Source organism: Schistosoma haematobium, chromosome ZW (genome assembly GCF_000699445.3).
Source record: "Schistosoma haematobium chromosome ZW, whole genome shotgun sequence".
NCBI classification, from domain to species: Eukaryota; Metazoa; Platyhelminthes; class Trematoda; order Strigeidida; family Schistosomatidae; genus Schistosoma; species Schistosoma haematobium.
Window position 1 is genome coordinate 73,571,363 of NC_067195.1, and position 22,534 is coordinate 73,593,896.

General features: G+C 30.0%; 1 protein-coding gene across 2 annotated transcripts in view; it reads right to left on the reverse strand.

Moving 5' to 3' along the window:
- Nucleotides 1-5,455: 5,455 nt before the first annotated feature.
- Nucleotides 5,456-22,534, reverse strand: part of MS3_00004361 (uncharacterized protein) — a gene marked incomplete at its 3' end in the record, with an annotated part of 58,537 nt that continues 41,458 nt past the window's right edge. The window contains exons 2-3 of one of the 2 annotated variants that reach the window (XM_051212278.1): nt 10,393-10,441; nt 5,456-8,905 (exon numbers count right to left, since the gene is read on the reverse strand). In XM_051212278.1, the coding sequence (XP_051072439.1) occupies nt 6,693-8,905; nt 10,393-10,441 (2,262 nt within the window). The remainder of the gene's footprint in view (nt 8,906-10,392; nt 10,442-22,534) is intronic. The other variant, XM_051212279.1, reaches the window with a different exon arrangement.

Consider the following 22,534-nt stretch of genomic DNA (forward strand, 5'->3'; position numbering starts at 1 on the left):
AAGAGTTGTTCTTTATCAAATTTAATTTCTGTCGGTAGAATAAAACTATCCTGAAAGTTCTATATTCTCCATTAGCGTGTGTTATTGCGTGACATACATCTAGTTGGATCGAATTTTTAAAAAATCCTCAACCGTCGTTAAAGAAAATTTACCGTGGGTCAACCGATAACCCCTATACCTTAGTCGTTATTGTCGAAGTTTAACAATAGTTAACTCTTGTAACTTACTACTAGATGAATTAGTGTATACACATTGATGAGATGGTACACACTATTAAATGTAATACTTCAGAAAGTCCTAACAAAGATCTTTTGTTCTAGAAACAGAAGACCAAGGTTTTAAGCTAACGGGAATAGTTTTTTTGGACAAAATTAACTAAATAAATACCACCATGCTTTAATAAACCCCATTAAATTATGATGATTTACTAAACTTCTATTTCAGTAGTTGAGATCATGAGTCAATTGAAACTAAACCACCATGAAAAACCTGGAAGCACTGGACGACCAACTCGTCCTATTGTGGGACTCCTCAGCTGTGTGCATCTACGACCCCGCCTCACGGGATTTGAACCCAGGATCTATCAGTCTTAACCAGCGCATAACCACTAGACCACTGAGCCGATCGGCATCCAACGGTGTTAATGTCTAACTTCAACTAATCCACGAAATTGAGCGACACATCCACCATTGTCATCAATGAGTTACTATCTCACAACTGACCTGGCTGAACTCCACTAGTCACTACTTCTCATTAGAACTCCAAGATATACCTCTTGAAGCCAGTCACTAGTGAGTATATGTTGATTAGTATCAGCTATTGAAATTACTTCAATCTCCACGAAACCCTTTCTGATACTAAATTTCTATTATTTATTTGGTTTTATTGTTTTTCTTCGAAGTAATATATATATATATATATATAGGGAGAGAGAGAGAGGGCATATATAATCATCATCAATATAGAAAAAGTAATCTAGTTAATACATTAATGTATTATATTATTTGACCTTTTTCCAATATCTTTCTAATAACTTTTATTATAACGCCCAAAAAATCAATTAATTTGTAAATAAATAACTAATTCATAACTGTACAATAAAGTAGTAACATTCATGAAAAAAAAATATTTTTGTTGTTGATTAAAATCTTTTTTTTTGAAATTATAGAGAAAAAAAGGAGATAAAATGTACTTTTAATAAATTTATCCAAGTGTTTATAAATAAACAACTTAATAGGGAAATTTAAATTGAACATTTTTAAAGGTATTTGCCAAACATTCTTCATAATACATAGTAGTATTGTAGTGTAGGAGAACACAGGTGAGGACAACCGAGTTACTTGGTAAAATAGAAAAACCATACTATAATACTTAATGTGCAAAATATTCAATAATTGTCTCGAACTTCATTGTTCTTGCATTTCCAAACTAATTTCTTTCTATTCTCGCTCTTCCTTTCTTGATCTTCCCCATCTTCTGCTGCCAGACATTACATTCCTGACTCGCGTCATATACTACTTATTATCAATATAAGTAGCACGCACCACATTATTACTCGCAATAATAATAATAATAACTTTAATTCGTTTGATATCTTATAAGGAAATATCTTGAAGCTTTTTACTGTATAAGTTGAGAGGTTAAATAAAGTCTATATGATAGAAAGTGTTTCAATATATAATACATGACTATTCAACGAGTTTCATTAATAAATAACTACCCACATTAACATCAAAACATGATTTTTGTTTCAGAAAAAGGTACTTTACATCAACCATATAGAGACCAGTATGACTGTCTAAGGTCAATATTATCACACCATCATATTGAAAATCTTTATAAATCAATATAGAAACTGGAAGATTACCATAGTTAAACTAATCTTTATTTTAAAGAAATCTCTTTAATTACGATTTTCTCTATCTATATCTATTAAAATGACAGTAAGGCGTTATAATCTGAGCTTATTGTTGCTTTCAGATTGGTAAATAGAATCATAGCTTTGTTTAAAAAAAGCTCATCAAAGATCAGAACGTGAAGAAAACACGGAAAAGTCCTAATAAACCGGCAAACTAACATTTCAGAGATACCGATTTGTATACCATTTATGAGTTTACAATAGAGCAGTTGATTAAAATGAGTTTATAACTTTGACGGATACCCAGAAAGAAAATAAATACCGCCATCGATAAATGATTAATTATCAGGACAAAGACAGGTATTATCAAAATAATGAATAAATGAATTGTAACGAGGTCACTTGTCTAAGTGACTCAATATTGCATGTACACTATTGAGATGTCATGCTGTTGAAGGTAGTCGCAGAAGATCGTAGGAGAAGGTTTTGTGGTGGTTGGCATTCATTAGCATGGCGCACTTACAATCCTGAAGGGGCCGATGCCTTCTATGGGTTTCAAACCACACTATGTCAAGACACCTTGAATAGTGACTGGAATTTAGTTAGCATTAAAGAACTAGACGAACATGACATTTATCACCACTGAGTGATACAACTGGTGATGTTGTAATTTAAACGATTTACTCTTTTTCATTTCCTTGTGTTTATAGTTAAACTTAAATGGCTTTAAGCCAAGTGACTGAGATTAAATTGAGATTTGGTTAATACTAGGACCTCATAATTCAGTCTATAGACCACCAGGATGACTAATTTGAAGTTCACTGGTTTGTACCCTACTTCAGTGTAAGTTTTCTCTTAACTTGAATCATTTCTTTTACTGGTCCCATATTGGTAACCATTACCATGTTGTTTAATCCTTAGTGTTAATCAAGTTGTATCGACCAAGTTTGGGCATATATCTTACCGATGTAAAACCACTAGCATGAGACTTAGAACAGGAGTTTTCTGCCAACTCTCGTCAAGTAATTAACTCTAATAATCACCACTCATTAAAAAACTGAGATATCTGAAGATATGGATTAATTAATAACTTATTAATAATTATTAACCAGAATGATGATTACAATTATTATCGATCAAATTCGATCTAACATCTAACAATAAATACACTTGTACACATAAATGCGAATGATATTTGATCAAAAACAGAAATAAATCGAGTTCTCAGATCATTAGTCTCTATAATGAACTCTTCACAATACCTGATTTTTTTAGTAAAACAGTAATTTTCCATAAGAAATATCATGCTTTGTTGATGCCAAAAGATAAATTAATTGACAGAATATGGAACTGTAGATTATTGTAGCTTTAAAAATTGCCCAGTTAGATGATCATACCTAGTTTATGACGAGTGATAATAATCAGTAAATAACAAATCATCTAGATCATGTAGTTCATTGATTCAATTAGTTAAAAAAGTAGTAATCAGACCACCTACTGATTTTCAATCTTTGTATCCTTCTATCTTGAATAGTAATAAAAGGATTTTTATTTATTGCAGTGATATACATTTTCTGTGGCTTTTTTTTAGTTCTTGTATAATGAACACACAGAAAATAAGCCAAAATGTTAGAACTGATATTCACTGAATACATAACTGAAGTATGAAACACCATAATTTCAACAATGAATTGAATGGAATGATGATACATTATCTATACAGATATTTCTTGATCTGAAATCAATATCTCGGTTTATTCTGTTGCTATAGCTCGTAATGATTGTTTTTACTGAACGAAATACTGTATAGTCGTAGTACATTTTTGTAAGTGCTGTAATGAAATGATGATTTTCTCCTCAAAATGCTTTGTGAACTATTACATGATTTAACCCACTGAAAATGATAACCTTCTCAATCTTTAATGAAATTCATTAGAGATTTAAATAGAAATCTCATTTTCAATAATTTAACGATCAATCTTTTATCGAAAAAGTAACTCACCATTTGAATTAGACTATATAAATGACATATTCCTTAGCGAGATGTGATATTTTTGAATACACTGAAGAGAATATCAAAAGTATTCGACAAGAATGGCAATATAGTGATATATTTATGATACCCCGACGAGTGGAAATTTCAGTTTTTGACATTTTGTAAATCAGTTTAAGTTAGTTCTTCCGAGATTAAATTTATTCAAAGAAACACGCTTAGTTCTATTCATTTCTCACACTATTACTACGCACAAACTAACGTTTAACCTCTACTTCATATGAAAAATTTCACATTTTTCGTACTCACTTTTGAGGATACTAGATCCTTGGAAATTACTTAGTAAACTCCTCATTTTTGTAATCGTATTATGGTAATTTGAGCACCTTATTTTCGCGCCAAAAGCCTCATTTTTATCCCCCCCCCAGTTTGTGCTTCCAAACTAAAAGGACCTTATGTATCATTGGTTTGTTTCCTCCTTTAGTAGGTTATTTTGTGAAGTTTTTTAACGGACACTTTTATGTAGTATATATACATATGAGTTTTGTGCTTGTTCGTTCATTCTTTCAGACTGATTGTGGAATATATATATATATATATATATATATATATATATATATATATATATATATATATTCCGGTTGCATCTGGATTTCTCCCTTTAGTTAGCAGCGCTGGGGCGCATTGCAATAGCTTACCTTGTCTTGTTGTTGCGTTGCTGACTTTTGTTCCATCTGTCGGTCCTAGGTGATATCTTAATACCTCGAACATCGCACCCACCTTCATACACACAAATACACACAGTAATGCACAGTCTCCTTGACCAAATAATTGACATGAGATTGATATAAGCAAACTTATTTTGGTTTGAACTGAACTAAATAATATGCCTTGTTTCTCTTTACTTCTTAAAATTTACTTTAATTAGGTTATTTATTTACTTACTCTCTGAAGAATTAACACAAAGTAATTTAAAAGATACCAGAAATTGCAATTTCTGCTCATTGGGACATCATAAACATATAATTGTCTTATTATTAACATTCCATGCAATTCTCAATTTATTTGAAGTTATCAATCCAAAACTTGATATTGATATGCTTGACAAGACTTCACACATCTGAAGTGACAGCTACACCACAATAAGGAGTAAAGAAGTTACATGTGTATTGTTTCACCCATCATCTGGGAACCTCAGTCAGTTTGATTTTTATCAGATTACTGTACCTATGAAGGTCACGAATTACCTAGTGTGTCACATAATAATACATTTAATTTTAATCCATGTTTTAAATATATCTAGTGTGCAGCTAACCTTGTTAATGAATATTGTAGAAATTAAAACGAACTTATTAAATCAATGTGGTGGATAAGATTGGTTGGATCCATTTTCAATTTCTAGCATTTCCCTTTAACTTTAGGTTTTCTTTAATTTCAAACGTTGTTTGTATATACATGAATCAGTTTACTCAACCAAAATTTATCATATTGTTCAACTATACAAAACAATTATAAAACCTAAAACAAATTTAATTTATGTTTAATCTAGTGAACTTTTTACAGAAAGCTAACAGAAACAAACAGAATGAATTTCATCGACTTCCATTACAAGAAATATAAGACAATTTATTATTAATCCATGCCATTGATTCGTCACTTTCATTGAAGATTATCTGGTTCGGGGAAATATAAATTCCCTCTTATTAATACTATGAGTTTAAAAGATAGCGACTTATTATATACAGTTTGTGTACCTTATCTAAGGAGATTATAATTTCTGAATGAACTAATCAGATATGAGATAATAGGTCTCGGATTTTGACGCAAAATTCATTCATCCATCTAACCAAATAGAGTTTTGACATGATAGCTATTATCAGTTCATGATGAAAACCATAAATATAATTCATAACTGTAACAATCAACTGTAAATCTTAATTGTAATTCCTCACATTGATTTATAACTCTCATTTCGTTCTAGTCATTAGGTGAACATTCTCAGTTACTTTGGTATCTCACAAAGGTTGTCTATATATTTATTATAGTCTCATTATTTAAATCAATCACAGACATATTTTTATAAATCTTATATGATTAGTTGAAAATACCCTTTTTACATAATTAAACATTCAAATATGCAATTTTAACACTGATAATATGTAAATTAAATAAATGAGAAATTTCAATGTCATTAGTTCTTCTTTCTTTATGTTGATTAACAATTCAGTGTGATAATAATAAAATACACAGTCAAAATAAAAAAACATCCGTAAACATGTAAAAAAAACATTTTTTTTTGTAAAAAAAGATCAAATCATAAAGAGTAATGAAGTCAACTTTAATATAAATAAGATCAAAAGACTAATAATAATAATAATAATCTATAGTATTATGTCAGCAGAACATCTAAACTTTCAAATGACGATCGATCATGAAATAGACAAATGGAGAGAAGGAACGAGAGGGAGAGAGTGAGGGAATGAAGGATGTAAATAACATTTTGTTTTTATATTTTCATTTCAATAGTACAAATGACCGAATCTTTGTTGTTGTTGTCGTTGTGATCATTATTATTGTTGTTGTTTTTAAAAAATAGTTATAACTGCCGTTTAGTTTTTTTTCTTCAAAAATGTACAATTTTAAAAGAGAAAAATAATGAAAGATGAATGCGAGAGGGGAGTGCAAAAATACTATTGGATCTGATTTGTTTTTTTTATTTTCTGTTGTTTTTTTTTTGATTTCTTGATTCATTCTGTGTTTAGTTTTTCTCACTTAGTAATAAATTCAAAATATGACAGAAAAAAAAGTAGAGAAATATTAGATGATAAAATGATTAAACGACTAGAAATCACGATCTATTTTTTCACGTATAATTAATTCCCATTCTTGCCATGCATTTTTTAATTCTTTACTTAAACTATCAAATCGTTCATCCCAATTTACTGTACAACCTAATTCTACTGCAATATCATATAAAGCACGTTCAGCAAAATAAGCTAATGGTCTATTATTCATAGCATTCTCTTGTATTTGTCTAACTAATGCTGAATATGATCTTGAACAACGTTCAGCATCTAATATACGAAAATCACCTTGACTATGATGTGATTGATGTGGATGATAATTATTATGTGATAAACGATTATGTGATTGTATTTTAGATGATGATCCATCTGATGATGATATTCTACTTTGATTATCATCTAAATTTATATTACTTAAACTATTACTTAAATGATAATTATAAATTGATTGATTCATATCATTAATATGATTATTATTTTGTTCATCTAATGCTGATCTTATTAATTTACAAGCATTTAATGATTGAACTAAATCGAATAAATTTTCAATTGAATTTTTAAATACATAAAATTCATTCCATATAAAATAATCAATATCAGATGAATTTAAATTAAATTGATTTTTCCATTCACATATATCATTTAACCAACATAACATATAATTCATTAAATTTGTTGACCAATTTTGTCCATTTAATTGATCTAATTGTAATTCAAATAAACGTATTTGAAAATCCATCGATTGACATTTCACTATATCTTCATCAGTATAATTTAATTGAGTTAAGATTATTTTATGCGCTTTCCATAATAATAAATCACATAAATAAGCTAAATGTAATTTTTTCTCTAATAAACAAGATAGTTGTACTAATTTTCTTTCATTATTATTATGATTGTTTAATTGTTTTGATGATTGACATAATACTTTTAAATTATTTGGTGTAATTGTCGAAGCATTTAAATCACCATTTAATAAATTTTGATGTATTGCTTGTAATTTAGTCCATGCAATTTCACCTTGTGGTGTTTCATTAATTGAATAATATAATTTTAATTGTTGATCACGATGTGAATATAATAATTCTGTTGTTTCTCTTAATTGTTGATGTACATTTAACCATGTAGATCGTGTAACAGACATTTTACCAATTGAATTAATTAATTCTGTAGCCCATTTATATGTTGAACTACCACGTTCAATATATTCTGAAATTAACCATGATAATTGTCCAGTTAAACTTAATAAATTAAATGGTAATGTTGGTGTATATTTTGTATCAGTATTATGTAATCCATTTGTTGATAGCATAGATGATGATGATATTTTATGACTTTGTTGACAAAGACCACTTGCTACTGTAGCATGTGAACGTAATAAATCATTACGATTATGTCCAAGTGGATTCAAAGGTGGTGGGACATTATATGATGCTTTTTTACTTCCCATATTTGATGATTTTTTACGATTGATTAAACGTAAATTTTGTTTTAATCGTGTACCTTCTGTTTTACGTATTTGTTTAGATAAATTTAAAACAAATTCAGGCGTTGGACCATCATTATCACTATCACTTGTGGAATAATCAGTACTTAGTTGATTACTACTCATTTCCCAACGAATTTGTGCCTCCTCATTTTTTTTACTATTTTCACATTTATCTTCAATATTGCCTTCTCGTACATTACCATTACCATCAATATCGTTTTCTATATCATCACTATCATCATCTTCATCGTCGTCATCTTCAGGATAATGAATACTGAATTTAACACCACTTTCATTTTTACCAACTTTTTTCTTCTTTGAACGTAATAAAATCAGAGGATCTTTTAAAAATGTCAACATTGTATCATCTGCTTCATTAATTAATAAATTTTGTTTGCGTCGCATACGTTTTAAACTATTCACTAGAAAATTAATAGCAGTTTTATCTGAGGCTAAAATAGCTGTAGTGCATAAATTGATCAATGTTGTTACACGTGCATTAGTTGTATCAATACGACGTAGTAAACGATCAAAATTTATTGCATTTTTACTTAATGTACATGGTTCACATATTGTTTGTACATAACATTCAATTTCATTATCTCTGCCCTCTAAACTTAAACCCATTTCTTCTGGTGAGTTCATTAATTTATGTGCAAATTCTAGTTCACTTTCTATTTGTTGATTATTTAAATCAATTTGTATATCGGAATGAGATTTATTTAACATTTCATTTACATGTGATTTTGATGATTCTTCAACTGTCCAAAAAAGAAAGAAAAAAAGCGAAGAATAAACATAGATCATCCCCTGTCATAATATAAATATATATTTATACATATACTTGCGCCTGTTACCACTCGGGAAGGAGCATAGGCCACCCACCAGGATACTCAAACCAACATTGTTCTGGGCAATCCTTTCCATATCTGCTTTCATTCCTCAACGCAATGTGTTCTTTGGTCTTTTTCTTTTCCGTTTATCTTCAGAATTCTAAGTTATCCCTTATTTCGTGGTGCTGTTTGATTTCCTCAAAATGTGTTCTATCCACTTCCAACGTCTTTCCCTAATTTCCTCCTCAGCTGGAAGCTGGTTTGTACCCTCCCATACCAGGCTGTTGCTGATGATATCCGACCAACGAAATATATATATATATATATATATCACTTATTGATACACTAAATACTCTTCTATGTATCTAAGAAATTCAAACTCATCTTAGTTAGCTACGTCACATACAGTGTATGATGATAATTCCGATAAATTTTGATGAGTATATCGCAATGAACTCCTATATTTTTTAATAGCAATGCATTTTGTGTCCCCATGATATACTTTAAACATAATCTCATTTATTGAACTATTCTATATTGAAGCTGTACATTCTAAGTAAATGCATACCTGAAAAAATATAACCAATATATGAATTACTCAAGTGTGATCAGTATCAAATTGTTTATTTTTGATTATCAACCTTTAGTAAATGACCTTTTTAATTTAAGAATGAAGTATACATTCAGTCATAGATGCAAAGGTTCACCAATTTTAACTTATAAAATTGTCTAATTCACTAATACATACCTTATTTTGACTTGAGTGAAATAACTATACAGCCTGATAACAAAGTGATTGATAACAATTGTTTGCTCAAATGTTCTTTTGTTTTTAAAATATTCTATAGGGATTATTAAACCGTAAAAATCTATTTATCATGCACTGTAATTGTCACTATAGTTTTTAAATAATCTGACGTCACAGATCAATTTGATTTTTGTTTAAAAGTACTAAATACCTGTATGACAGTGGTTACTGATTAATTCGTCGAATAATCTAGCCATATGGAACATCATTCAACATGTGAATACCAGAGTAGTAATATCTGTAACCGTGGAGTCGATCAACTTAAGTTTGACTATCCAAAAATAGAACGGTTCCTTTCAGGTCTCAAAAAGCTGGGGTCATAAGTCGAGAATTTTCTGACCTATCCCTACTACTTATTTAATAAAACGTTCAGTGATCGTACCAAAATGTACATGAAATTTTAATAGACCGAATATTTTTTCAGGAATGTAGAGCCCCATCATTTATTAATATAATAAAAGGCAGTATTATTTTTATAAGCAGGTACTCATTAAATACACCTTGGTAAAAATAATCAAATAACACAGATAAGGATGATAATAATAATAATAATAATAATAATAATGATTAACCATTGTATACGTATACATATGAGATAATCGCTTACATTTACCAATCAGCTTCCGAAAAGAGAACTTTTTCTTCTGTTTCATTTTCTAAATAAATAATAACAAATACAGAAAATAATCGGTTAAGCGCAAAAATGAAGGCAAGGTAACGACTGTTTACTAAGACTAAAATAATTATACATAGTTTATTTTCATTCAAAATATTATGTAAATATAAAATATTGTCACCGTTTAGTATTTACGGTTTGATCAAACAATCAGTCTTAAGCAACATAAATCCCTGTAGTTATGTTCACTGATTCAAGTTACCACACTACATCAGCACAGTGATATGCTTGAGTAGTATAAGTAGCAACAGCACCAGTATTAGTAGAAAAAATCAAGCATAAAAGACGTGATTCGAGAAAAACACATGAAGTTATGAAATTGTTTAATTTCAAATATAAAATTACGTTTGATGTTAGGGAAATTTTCAAATGCTTATTAGTAATCTATGTGATAATGAATATGAATAGCACAATAAATTAAATGTATTTCATGAATCTGTCTTTGAATGAGGAAACATCTAGCTTGGTAAGCGTACAAGAAACAGAAACTGATAGCTTAATAATAACTGTCATCAAATCTTTTATGTAAATCACAATATAAATACCAATTAAAATAAATTAGCTTGATGGACAGAAATCACTTCTCATATTGCAAATTATCGATGCTAAGAACAGAAAACTTAATCAGTGTATAAACACAAACCCATGAATACACTGAATCATATATGTCGTGCGGCGAAGATGGCATTATTTAGACACTGAGTTAGAATCGACTAATCGATTTGCAACATGACACGACCACCATACAATGATATCAATGAGTAACAGCCTCGTTCCTGATATAACTGGTTTCACGGATCATAGTTTCCCATCTACGATTTTGGGAAATAATTTCAGAGCTGTAGTTATTGATGTGTAAGTGATAATTATATCATTATGAGAACTATTTATGAAGTGAAAAATTATCCGAAAATCACTGAATCGGATGGCCCCAATTTCTTTAGATGGTGCTTTTAAATAAAAAAACGTGCGGAATCTTGGAACTAGCATTAATTTTCTCTGGACTGATCAATACTTAGCTCTCGATAAAAACGCTTTACAGCAACAACTTTCAACTATTCAAATTAAAAACAAAACTCTTAAATAAATTGGTTCTAATTGCCCATATCATAAGCTTCATAGACAGAGTTAACTATGAATTGAATAGAATCCAATGCAACTTTGAGAAACATATAGACACTGTTTCAATCCCTCTTGAGGTCTTGGGTGAGCTTTGCTAAAGAGTCCCCTTCCAGGATGAAACAGCTCTCCAGTGCTATTTGATTTTAATAGTACATACACCCACTTGAGATTAGTTTGTGATAAATACAACTTAAAAAGTCATTTTGACCTCAAGAAACGCAATATTTTATGGTTTACTGTGTTTCAAGTAATCAACTTACAAATTTTAGAGTATAGATTCAAACGTAATCCCACCTATTTTGGATTTGAGCAGCCTAATGGTGAGTAGTATTTCTGAACTTTACAATTATTTATGTGGTGGAAAATACAATAAGTGAGAATATACTTGACAGTCGAGTTGCACAATCTTCTTGACATCCGAATTTATTTAAGCTTGATGTCAAAAAACATTAGCTAAATTAAATACACTACGTAGACCTTTTGCCCGTCTTATGTGCTCAACTTGAAACCATATTGTTCATCTAGACCAGTTATAATACCATACAATCCTAAGCGCAGTAAGAAGTGAAAGGTTCTCTGAACATTCTAATATTCTTCCAAGCATTTATGGTTCACTCCTATTTGTTTTGATTTTGTATTCGTGTACTCTTCTACTTAATACATGATTCTTTTCTTTTAGCACCAGATAAGCAGACAAATGGAAATAACCTTTCTTTCAAAATTACAATTCCATCCATCAGTCACGATTTCAGTATTTAACAAGTCTTTTTGACAAGATCTAGCAAAGTTATACAACTCACTAAGTTTGTAAGATAATTCAAACAGAAGTTATAGTATGACAGTAATTTAAAGCAGAGAAATGAATTATCGATCGAGACAAATACTACGTTAACTCTATCTAGTTCATTTTGATTACTTACCAACAGAAACAGATTGTGAGTACTATTTACTTTACGTTATAGGTTTTGTTAGGGTTTCTTTTTTATTTTCTAAATCTATTTAGGTCGTTGTTATATCATTGGACATTAATTGGAAATGAGTTGTATTGATTTTTCAAATATCGAATTTGTTTATTTTTTTGCATTGGATAGTTTCTACTTTGTTAAATTATTCAATTACAATAACAAATGAATAAACTACAATTTGGACATGATCATTCTATTATTTTCGAGTATCCTAGCTACATACTGGCTAAATAGAACATTTTATTTTCAAATTTCAGTGCATTCATGTTTACAATTGCAATAGTTATTTAGATATGAGTACATTGAATTCAATAATGTTTGTTGTGTTTATTTTGAAAAAAATACTTCCGAAAATATAACAAAAAGTTGCAATATTTAGAGTACAATATGTTTATATCCAAAAAAAATGTTTCTTTTAGATTCCTGGATCAATATTTCCTAAAATTCAGTTCATCAGATGTACTGTCAATGGTTAGCTAGTCACCCAGACATAAGTTTATTAATATAAAAACTCATTTACTCAAAATGATTTTAATTTTTGTTTCATGGTTTTGATACAGTAAATAAATATGTGAACTGACGTGACCAGTATCTGTTTGACTCTTAAACTTTAATTATTCTATATAGAAAATGAATAATCATATCCCATATCAATGAGAAAAAAATTATCATACAATTCACTTTATATCCAATTGTATTAACCTGTTTTAGTTCACTCATCAAAGTGTATTACAAAAATAATACAGTAGATTTTCTGTTCTAGAAATTTTCGACTAGATTGCAATGAATCAGTTATAATTAAATTCCGTGAATACTGTAGAATGTTCATAATTTACATCATGAACTGACCTTCGCCAGACAACTATTGAAAATATAGAAACACTGGATGGCCATTTAGTTCTAGTATGGAACTCGTCCTGGGGGATCAGTTTGTGATTTAAATTATGAAAACCATATTAAATTTATTAATATAATACCAGTGAATTTTATGTCGGAAAAAAACTTACAATTTATCAGTATTGTTCAAAATTTTCAATATTACAATAACTAGGAAATGTTTGTGAGTCCGATTTTACTCAAGATAAATATAGCTGAGTCAATAGTTATTATCCTTTTGATCAACCAATAAATCACAATCAAAACAAAAATTGTTTGCATCTAGTGTGTATAATTGTGAACATTGCATTTATATACACTCCTATTATTCTGATTTATTTCAATCAATGTTGTCGTTAGTGATGAGACTATAATTTGATTCTTTAAGGTCATTTGATGATATAAATTACAAAGGTATTTCACTGAAAGTTTCAAGTGTATACTACGTTTTACAGTTTGCGTCACAGAATAAATAACCCGTCAATAGTTAGAAACCAGAATCAGCAATGGACAGCGATTTGGTATTGAGACAGAACTGTATAGCAGTGCTGAACCATGAATCCATCAGGGGACGAATCAAAGACCCTCAGGTCTCGTAGCCAGTCATAAACCACTAACCCTCTGGGTTAATATCCTACAGTATGAATTTTTAACTTCACTCAGCAATTTAGCATGATGGTTGTTGAATGTCATTTGAAACAACTCTTTCACTACTCATATATCTGAATCGTACTTATTCGGACTTCCTATCGGAACCCTAGAAACTTAATCAATAATTTGTCAATACTAAGCTGGAATATATAATTAAAACCAATACTCCCACTGTTTAAGAGTCTTAATAATAACACTTTTTTCTAAGATATTGAAAAACGTAGACATGAATTTCCCTGAAAAATGTGTAGAAACAAGTTTCTATAATCTCCTTTTAACTGAATCATATGAATATATGTTGACAGACAAAAGAAAACCTTAATCTAATAGAAATTCTTCATAATGACTTAAATATACGACAGAGAAAATATTATGATCTATGTTGAAATTGTTGATTTTCATTAAGGTTTAAGTAATATAACAAGAAATATTTAAATAATATGACTTAAATAGTTTATCAACTAAAATTGGATTGTCAAAGTTAAACAGCTGTAAAGCCACTTTACATGTGTCAAACTGAACTAATTATTACCAATGCATCGAGATTAGATTAGTTTAAAAAATAATTTATTCCTGTTCTCCCTGTCATAATAAAAAAACGAACTAATCCTATAGGTATCATTACCAAGGTTTGACTTGATAATTTTGAATAAATTGAGCATTGGGTAGATTGTTATAAATAAATTTATTATATTTTGTAATATCTCAATGAGTAGAAAAATTAAGTTTTCTGACGTTTCGTGACTTAGTATAAGCCATTTCTTCAGAGAATAACCAAATTAAAATTAATCTAAATTTGGTTTATTTGGTTATTTATTCTCTATGGAAATGGATTACATTAAGTCATGAAACGTCAAAAAAATCTAGTTTTTCTACTCATTGGGATAATACAAAATATATTATTTATTTAAAACTAATCTTAATAAAATTTAGCCCCTTTACATGTTGAAACCTTTAGACTAACCTCTAAATAGAATTTTCTTAAATCGTTTAAATCCATTCCCACATTAAATTAAAGTTAATTAAATGAATGATAATGATAATAATAATATTAATAACTCGATATTACTTAGAACATTTTAGAAACGAAAAAAAATAAAATAAAAATGGGAGGAATTTTTCTCAACGGTCATTTTCATTGGTTACACACAAATTAAAATAGAAATAGATATTTCCGTTTTTCAACCAATCAATCAATTTCAACGCCCAGATCGTATATACACTTCCCCTATAGGATTCGAATACAAATAATAGTTTCTTTTTTTCCATAACGAAAAAGAAATCTGATTTGTTTTATTTTATCAACTTTTGTTTTATAAATGAGTTCTCTCTTTTTAAAAAAAAACATTTAAGGCATTTGTTTACTTAAATATCTTTTTCAGTTGGTTTACATACATGATCACAGTTTTAGTTTAGTGAAAACAAAATACTACAAAATCTCTAACAATATTGATTTCAACTATTATTATTATTATTATTATTATTATTATTACCCTCCACTGTTTGTATGTACACAGATTGTTTTCTGATAGATCTGTCTGTTATGAAACTAAAAGATATCTACAAATGTTTTAATCATTAGTTGAAACAATTTTAATAGTCGAAGAAATTTGAATAATCGTCCTATTTTCGTTTTTACGACTCAATAGTGTTCATTCTTAACTGTTTCCAGGAAAGAAAGAAGAATATGTTAGTTCTAAAATAAGCTTATTTGTTTGAGGATCTTCAGTTAAAATTCGAAAATAATGATTTCTGAAAATGGTTTAAAACTACTTAGTTTGTGGATATAAGTATCCATATATAGTGTACTAGGTCTAAATCACTATGTGTGTCATTTGTTTACCGGTCGATGGTTGACTAATGGGCTAATATTGTCAATAAGTTTTTTTAAATCAACTGTACATCTAGGATTAAAACATATTTTCACTGAAGCTGGAAACCAGCAAAAAGCTGTCAAGTTTCATGGACCACAATTAGCTGACTAACTAAAATAGTGTTGAGCATGAAACAATAATTTATCAGTTCAAGTGGTAGAGCTACATAATATTAAAAAAAGCACAGAATCGAGAAAATAATTGTTTAAAAAAAGTTGGCGAGAATAAAATAACAAAATGTTTAGTTTAAGAATAAAGACTATTCATATAGGTTTCATTCATTGATTTTCGGTCATGTCAACTAGTAGATCCTGGTAACTTGAGACTGTTAGTTAAAAATTGTCCTATTTATCTTACAACTAATACTAATAAATTCAATTTCCTTGGCCTGTGTGTTAGTAAATTATTGATAAGTTATAATTAGATATCATTCCTAATGATTCTTAGACTGTTAATTCAAATACTTTTTCTGTAAAATATCTACATCCAGTTCATATGAACGGTAGATTATCCACAATATCATAAACACTAATTATCTATTCCGTATTCAAAACTACATTTCCTCACAACTATTGACCCATAAAATTGAAGACATCTGACTCAATTTCTCCCGTTATTCTTACTTACTTACTTACTTACTTACGCCTGTTACTCCTCGTGAAGGAGCATAGGCCGCTCACCAGCATTCTCCATCCAACCCTGTCCTAGGCAATCCTTTCTAGCTCCGTCAAGTTGTAATTCATCGCTTTCATATCTGCTTCTATTATCCGACGCAATGTGTTCTTTGGCCTTCCTCTTTTTCGCTTCCCTTCAGGATTCCAAGTTAGGGCTTGCCTCGTGATGCAGTTCGACGATTTGCGTAATGTATGTCCTATCCATTTCCATCGTCTTTTCCTAATTTCTTCTTCAGCTGGAAGTTGGTTTGTTCTCTCCCACAGAAGGCTGTTGCTGATTGTATCCGGCCAATGGATGTTGAATATCTTGCGTAGACAGCTATTTATAAATACTTGTACTTTCTTGATGATGGTTGTTGTAGTTCTCCAAGTTTCAGCTCCATACAGTAGAACTGCCTTGACGTTCGTATTGAAGATTCTCACTTTGATATTGGTTGAAAGTTGTTTTGAGTTCCATATGTTCTTCAATTGTAGGAATGTGACCCTTGCTTTGCCGATCCTCGCCTTTACGTCTGCATCTGAACCTCCTTGTTCATCGATAATGCTTCCCAGGTATGTGAAGGATTCTACATCTTCCAGAGTTTCGCCATCAAGTGTGATTGGATTACTGTTCTCCGTGTTGTATTTGAGGATCTTGCCTTTTCATTTGTGTATGCTGAGGCCTACTGATGCAGAGACTGCTGCTACACTGGTTGTCTTCATCTGCATCTGTTCGTGTGTATGCGATAGGAGGGCTAGGTGATCTGCGAAGTCGAAATCGTCCAATTGGTTCTGAGCTGTCCTATGTATTGTGTGTTTTCCCTCAGATGTCGAGGTCTTCATAATCCAGTCGACCACCAGAAGAAAGAGGAAGGGAGAGAGTAGACAGCCTTGTCTGACTCCGGTCCTTACTTGGAATGCATCTGTCAGCTGTCCTCCATGCACTACTTTGCACTGTAGTCCGTCGTATGAGTTCCGGATAATATTGACAATCTTCTCAGGAACTCCGTAGTGTCGAAGAAGTTTCCATAATGTCCTCCTATCTACACTGTCAAATGCCTTTTCATAATCAATGAAGTCTATGTACAGTGTTGAGTTCCACTCAACTGATTGTTCGACGATGATCCGTAGTGTTGCAATTTGGTCTGTGCACGATCGATGCTTACGGAATCCAGCTTGTTGATCTCGAAGTTGGGCGTCTACTGCATCCTTCATCCGGTTCAGCAACACTCTGTTGAAGACTTTCCCTGGTATTGACAGTAGTGTAATGCCTCTGTAGTTTTCACATTTGCTCAGATCTCCTCTCCCGTTATTCAGTATTCTGAAATCCTACAAAACTAATTTGTACCTGTCTGTGAATGGTAAAATCAATAAACCTTTTTTATATCAAGTGGTCGACTTAAAAAATTTGTGTTTTGCATAATAAAACGGTAAATCAGTTTAGAATGTTAAATTAAAAGCCAATCTTGTCTTGTTTTGATCAAAGATTATTTAACAGAGGATACAAAATATCCATTAACTGAAGCACTTCGTTGCTCAGATAAATTTGTTTTATATGAAACGTTTGAAATCAATTGGATGAAATCAGCTTAATTCTGGTCAAATGTTATTTTTAAGACATTACTATGAGAAATATCTAGAATCGATATTTACATAGACCAGTGGTTATAGACACTTTAATCAAGATATCTGTAAAGCGACTGACCTGCTTCAGTAGTGGATTGTAAGAAATGCGAGATTTCAAACATAATTATCCATCGACATTCGTCAGTCTGAAGTAGGAGAATTATCATTCACTAACGATTTTTAGGTACTAGCCTTTCATCAATTACTTGTTTTTAAGAGGAAATAAACTGTTGACTTGCTTAATTTTTTTTTAAATACTCTTTCTTTGATGTATCGATAAGTGAAGAATAATTATCTATAAACAAAGACAGCAATATATGTAACCATATCGGAAGTCAATTTATCAACCACATACTTACTTACAACTTCGTTGAAACTGTTCTTAATTTTGTAAAGTGAAATTTCTTTCGATAACTTTAATTTTTAATTGGTTTAAAAGTACTTTTAATCAACTTTGATCATACTGCATTATAGATTAAATATGTAAAACTGTAAAAATATAAACTAATTTACACTTTTTTTGGTGAATGGTGAAACAATACGATCTGCCATGCATACAGACAACTAGGTGTATTAATTTTATTAAAAAATATCCGAAAATACTGCATTCAGATAGGTCAGTTATTAAATGACATAACCATTTAGACCTAATCCATCAATTCAGACAGAAATGGTTACATGGTCAGTAGTTAAGATATAAAACGACTGATGACACTGTTAAAACAAACAAAGATGAAAAACCTGAGAAAAACACCAGAGGCAAATAATATAATCAGAACGAATGGATTTTATGTATTTAGATTAATTCTAAAAGTATCATTTCCTTTTATAGTAGGCCGTGTCGATCAGAACGACAACGAAATGTACATGATGAAATCATCAAGCTCAGATAGAGTAACTCCTCCCAAACTATCCACCTGGTGTATAAATACTGTGAAATATTTTAACAATCGAAGCTTCAATTATCATTTGGAAGAGAACCCAAAACCCTTCCTCTTAATTAAAATAAGTCAACTGAAATACTTTTATTATGATATCTCTTTACGTATTGTTCACATGAGATCAAGCGAATAAATCTTTGGAATACTCAGTCTACTTTTCACTAATCAGTAGCATACGTATATGTCGAATAAAATTACTACACTTCCACTCAACATTCAAAAGTACATCGATGAAAAATTCTAAATGACATTAAGGTGAACATTTATAAGTTTATAAACTTTGGAATCCGTTCTATATTTACCATTTATTCATGAAAAATCTAACCGTCTAGAAAACAACATTTCTAAGCTAATATCAAAGTAAGATAATTTAGCGAAGAAAACATTCTTCCCAACAATATTATTTTCTAAAGTTGTTTAATTGTATTTATAGTTTGTTTTAAACATGTTAGTCCGTAAAAAATAAGCAGGTATGGCATTATTTCAAAAGTTTACTTAAATAACACAATAACAGAAGTTGAGGTTTACCGGAAAGAAAGAACATATGATTTGATTAAAATAATGAAAAATAAAATATTGATCAAATTAAACTATTCATAACCATTTTTTTGACGGCAACTTTTAAACTGACTTAGAATGAATATTTATCGTCAAAATAATACAAGTCAATTTGGTTATATCATCTGATGTTGGTTTACAAGTATATTCTAGAATTTGAAATATTCTTTGATGAGGAATTACACAGTGAAACGGACAAAATGAGAATAAGTTGAATGGATGAAATGAATTTCATGATAAAAGTTGAAATAATTTAAATTATTCCCAACAATGTATTCCACTGATAGATTTGAACAGAGAAAGAATAATAACATTCATAGAATAAAATATATTCATCTTATTATTGAACCTTTTAATCATCTGGAAAAAGTCTAAATATTCCTCCTTTTAACTGCAGTCTGTCATCAACTGAAGATAAGCTGATTGTTTAAATTCAAATTATATATAAACACAACTTTTCATAAAGAATTTCTGTTGGAAATCAATTTTTTGGAATTCACTATAACAAGAATCAGAGTTATCAATAAAAAGAGCTAGGATTTTTACAAGATTTATACTAATCATAAGGACTTAACAATCATAATACACTTGTGAAGTAACATGTGAAATTTATCAAGGAAGCACTCATCTAACCACAGTTGAAAAGAAAAATTAGCTGATCTACTAACAGTAAAGTATTTATCACGAGAATCATTCCAAAGTTACAGTTCAGATACTTGAAAATCAAATGATGTCTGTGTATGAAGTTATCCTCGATTATTGCTCAGTGTCATAACATACTGTATTAGGAAATAAACATGCCACTTGGATGATTTAGTTGTGACTAACATGGTAATAATGTCCCAATCTTATGTTTTGTAGTATACTACAGGGTGCCATAAATAATCCAGAACTTCAATAATTCACCTCACCAATATAATCCATGTCAAGCTAATGATTTACACTACTAAGGAATCTTCTGCTAGGACGAAACAGCTGCCTAGTCCCTGTTTATTTTTCAATGGTTTACTAGAGTGAGTTCGTGATGTTGAATCAAGAAATTCATCAATCTTCATAATCCTTTACTTTACAATAGTTATTTGAATAAAGTTTTCATTTCTCGTTTTAAAAAACATAGTTTCATCCGTATATTATAGCATATACTATTACAGTTATTTTGATTAAAACATTTTTCAGTCAATGACCTTTCGTGCACTACTACCAGTAAAGCAAACTGACCTCAATCTATCGAGGATAAAATTTCACTTTAAGTGAATGCCGAAATGAACGAAGTGAATTTTCATTAGAATTTAATATTTTTATATAATTCCATTAATTAAAAAGATATTAAAAACTTTCTTATCCTTAAAATGAGCTTCATTTGCAAATCAATATCGAGTTTAACTAAACCTTGAGAATCATGTAAATTTGGGAAAAAGCTTTTATGCATAAGTAGGCTATTTACGAATACACGCAAGTCATTTATGGAGCTTTTAGTCAAAGTGAATTAACAAACATGAACCAGTCTAGTAGAAACCGTTGATTGTTTAAAACACCAAGCTGGTAGGAACAGATTCTATAGGTAGATTCCAACTAGATTAGACAACACACAATTGGTTAATATTAAGTGATGAACAAACTCAAAAATCTCAGTCCTATATCAAGCCACTTAATTCACAGATAGCGCCATGGTACTGTTTTTGACTGCGCTAATGACTAGTGCAAGTTCAGATGCTACAAGAAATCTAAATTCACTCAAGATTTCAGATACACCTTACTGTTAAGTTTCAGCCGGTACAAACCTAGATCTAGGGTATCCTGACGATTATATTGGCTGACAATTATGTCAGTGATGATGATGATGATGATTTTCATCACAAGTTCATATCAGTTTACGTTACTCAGTTAAACATTAACTCAAGCATCATATGTTCTAGTTGTTGCAAACAATTATAATACTAAAATTGGAATATTTGCGTCAAACTTTGCATCGTGACAAATTCAATTAATCTGACTGAAAGTATTCCTCAACAGTGACTAGTCAGTCAATAGATCTAGTTACCTAATGATTGTCAACACACATCAAGGTATTACCATATTGACAATAAGATATATCATGGCAATGCGAAATCAGTTTTTGTGAGAAAAAAAGAAATTAATGCATATTAGAATTGTCTAAAAATGTATATTAATACAATGTTAATGACTGAAATTAAAGAAAGGTATGATAGAAATTAATAGAAAGAGAACAAATCCATTTTCTTTGCCTTCACAACTTTTATTCATCACATGTGAAATGTAGAAAAGCAAAACATTTTCAGTAAGCTCATTGAGTTAAAGTGAAAAATAGATGAAACGGAAATAAAAGATTAATTTAATTAAAATAATACTGATATACATTTATTAAACTGTGAGACAGATGGATAGAGAGAGTGTGTGTATGTCAATGAATAAAGATTCGTTCTTTGTATAAACATATTCAACTCAAAATTGATTACTGGTAGTCCTTTTACAAAACAAAGTTTATTATGAAAGTCTTTACAGAAATATTAACATGATACTCTTTATTCATGAAACATGTAGTTATGCTGTACTCTAAATATCCTTGTTTTTCATTAAGTATAAACTAAATGAAAGTGTTTTTTAAATTATAAATATGACTGAAAATGAGTGTCATAGAGAATGTCCCTTCAGTTTGAATTTATACCGAAGAAAATAAACTCGATATTACTTAGTAGTAATATGACCGTAGATGAAATCTGTCTTAGCGTTCTAGTTGATTTGTCTGAATCAGTCTATTATCATATTGTTGGGATACTCAGAAAAAT